The sequence below is a fragment of the Aplysia californica genome, unplaced genomic scaffold, assembly GCF_000002075.1.
Source record: "Aplysia californica isolate F4 #8 unplaced genomic scaffold, AplCal3.0 scaffold00647, whole genome shotgun sequence".
Taxonomy (NCBI): Eukaryota; Metazoa; Mollusca; class Gastropoda; order Aplysiida; family Aplysiidae; genus Aplysia; species Aplysia californica.
Genome location: NW_004797917.1, coordinates 150335 through 153512, shown reverse-complemented (window position 1 = coordinate 153512; position 3178 = coordinate 150335). Strand labels below are relative to the sequence as shown.

Below are 3178 nucleotides of genomic sequence, written 5' to 3'. Positions count from 1 at the left end.
GTGTGTGTGTGTGTGTGTGTGTGTGTGTGTGTGTGTGTGTGTGTGTGTGTGCGTGTGTGTGTGTTTTTGTGCCTGATGGCTTAAACTTAAATCTCCCTTTACTTTATGATCTTCTATTAGCGTCATATCCCGAATATTGAGAAAAGCAGTAAGATTTATACACTCGATATTTATTGTATTTAACCTATGAAAACTTAATTTCCCCAGAGAACGACGCAACGCAGTAAAACAGCATCAGTATTTGACGTATTCAGCAAAGATCAACGGCCGTCTCTCAGTAAGTATTTGTACAACTGCAGGCTAACTTATAGACTGGGTACATAACATGCTTTCATGTCTATGTTTCATTTATAATAAGAAGCGCTAAAAAGCCAGTTAACGTGATTCTTTGTTATTGAAAAAAAAAAATCAACCTAACAAAACAACAACAAGAAAAAGCTCCTCAACACTCTTATACATTTTTTTAACGCTCAAAGGCTTTTGCGATTATTACAAACCCTTTTTTTTTTCTTTAATTGAGCTGACTTTGTCTATGTCTCGTAAAAAGGCTTGTTGAAGTTTGATTGTTGTAGTTGAATTGTGTTCCTTTAGTACATGTATTGGATTGTAATCGTAGATGTCGTGAGTGCGAATGAACAAGGGTAGGCCTACATACACACAGGCCTTTTTGTGCACACATTACAACAAATGAGTCATACTGCAAACACTTGGCACAGACAGGCTAAAGACAGGAAGACATGTCAAAAGCAGAAATAAGCTCCAGAAGACAGTTTCCTTCTTTGTCCTTTTTCTGAGGTTAAAGAAAGAGGGTGGGAAGAGGTTATTGTGAAAGTGTTGAGATATGATAACAGAATGATTGCTTGCTTATATCCCAATTTCATAGGAATACATGTACAATGTATTTACCACGCATAAATTAAGTGAAAACATGCACGCAAATACACACCCCCCACAAAAAAAATGGAGGAGAGAGAGCCAATTATTGTATAGATTCACTGACCTTAAGAAATTCTTTTTTAATAGATTTCTAGGAGCATACTTCAGCTATACATTTATACAGATGACCAGTTAGGCCCTATATTTAAAAAGATACATTATATTGCTTTATTAACTGTGCATGTAAACCTAACACTTTTTTTGTTTTTTCAGTCAACAGATTATTCACAGCAGTGGTAAAGCGACCGATCAAGTTCTCAAGAAGGAAGAAAAAGAATTTGTCAATTTGGTTATTTTTTCATTTTGATCCCTTTTCTGCACATGTTGTAAACCTATGAGTATGCATCATTATCTTGAAGTACTGAAAAGTTTTTTTGAAATTAGTGAGAGGCACATAAACGCAGAATGTGGACTTTTAGTTTTAGTCTAAATATAATAATCAAAACACCTCACTGACATTACAAATCAATAAAATAAAAGGACATTCGTTATTTGTTCTGCAAACTCAAGATCAAAAGAATTCAAGTAATGCATAAAGAGGCCCTATCAAATCCTTCACCTTCAGAACATAAGCCTCAATGTCTAAAACAATGTTTTTAATATCATTCTGGAGATATCCCATGATACAAACTTCAAGACAAGACAATCAGAGAAACTTCTTTTTGAAGACTCTTATTTGAATTAAAAAGAACTGGTCACATGTGCATCAGGTGACTATATTAAGTCCCATTATGTCTCATATTGGGAGAAAAAGGCATTATAAAAATCTCTAATTCCTGAAAAATACAATGAGTAAACAACCACTAGAGAGAGTTTCGTTGATGCTCTTCTTAAATTTCACCTTTTTAATTTTTTTTTAAAAACAACTTTTTCAATGTCTTGCCCACTTCTTTTTAAAGCTCAAATTGAGTTGTTTTCTTATTATGTGTTACATATGTATTTGAACTATAGATGTGATGAGCTCAAATTCTAAAAAACAAAAAAAATCAGCTTTATGTTTTTAAAGTAACCAATGAGTGAGTCTAATACAATGTTAGAGTATTTAAAAAAATTATATTTAACTCTGGATTTGCAAGTACTCCGCCAAAGTCTTTTACATTGTAAACCAGTAACTCTGTCTTTTCTCTTTTCACCTTTGAAAGATTTACTTCCTGTCCTGAAAAGTCTCAGAATCTGTACCTCTTCCCTAAACCCTTCAAAAGTATAAAAGAAAAAGATAAGCCCACTTGACATCTACCGAATTTTCCATAACAAAAGATGGAGGATATTTAGGCATTCTTCTTTGATGCACTGCATGGACTGACACAATTAGGACACTGTTAGTATGACTGTTATCTTCTATAAAGTACTCAGGTGCTTTCATCTAAATGCTATTGTAATAACCGACTGTTTACTTCCTAACAGATTCATCCCAAACCTTCAGTATAACATCATAAGAAAAAAGTGAAGAGGTTCACTCCCCCCCCCCCCCCCCCGCCCCCAAAAAGACAATAACAATTAAGTTGTGAAAAAAATCCCTGAATCTCACTGAAGCAAGAGCCTTTTTCACTGACAAGTTCTTCTTCATTTGCAACATTCTTTTTTAATCAAATGCTTTTTAAATAATAGATGTTTGAAATAAATCACTGTTAGTATTAGCTCTGGCACACAAAGATATCGCTTTATATGTTTTGAAATCCTATTATAATTTTCTTTGTAACTTTCACAAAATTGGTATTAATCTAAAAGTGCAGCATAATCATTTAGTTTCAATGCTTAATTGAATTTGCATCATGTACCCATAAAACTTATGAAATATCAATTGCGTGTGATCTAGTTTAAGACATAGGTGGAATTTAATTTAATAAGCATAATGAGGAATAACTCATTTTAAAAGCAGAAGAAAGTAACGGGAAAGGCCTATCTCGGCAAATAAGGACATGTGTTATAAAATTGTGGCAATGGGATGTGCTCTTTTAAATTTACCTATTATGTTTTGGTAATTGATGCATTGGTGTTCTGAAATATTGACCTTTTGTATGGTCATTTCCTTCGTGCCTGACCAATCAGGTCAACTACGGAACCAGTATTATTTATATATTTGAGTTTTAATGTTTAACACTATAGTCATATTTCTTTGCCTGGCTTGTTTGTTTTATTTTTCATTTTTTGTTTTTGTTCTTGATTTTTGTGTGTGTTTATTTGTTTGTTTTCATGGACATTCTTGGAGAAATTTCTAAAATAAACTGTTTGATGTATCACA

At 33.1% G+C, this 3178-nt stretch overlaps 1 protein-coding gene across 1 annotated transcript in view; it reads left to right on the top strand.

Annotated features, from left to right (window-relative positions):
* The window catches only part of LOC101849240, a gene marked incomplete in the record, with an annotated part of 11052 nt that extends 7874 nt beyond the window's left edge, over positions 1-3178 (top strand). The window contains 2 exon segments of the mRNA XM_013087856.2: positions 208-277; positions 1150-3178. Coding sequence (XP_012943310.1) covers positions 208-277; positions 1150-1176 — 97 coding nt within the window.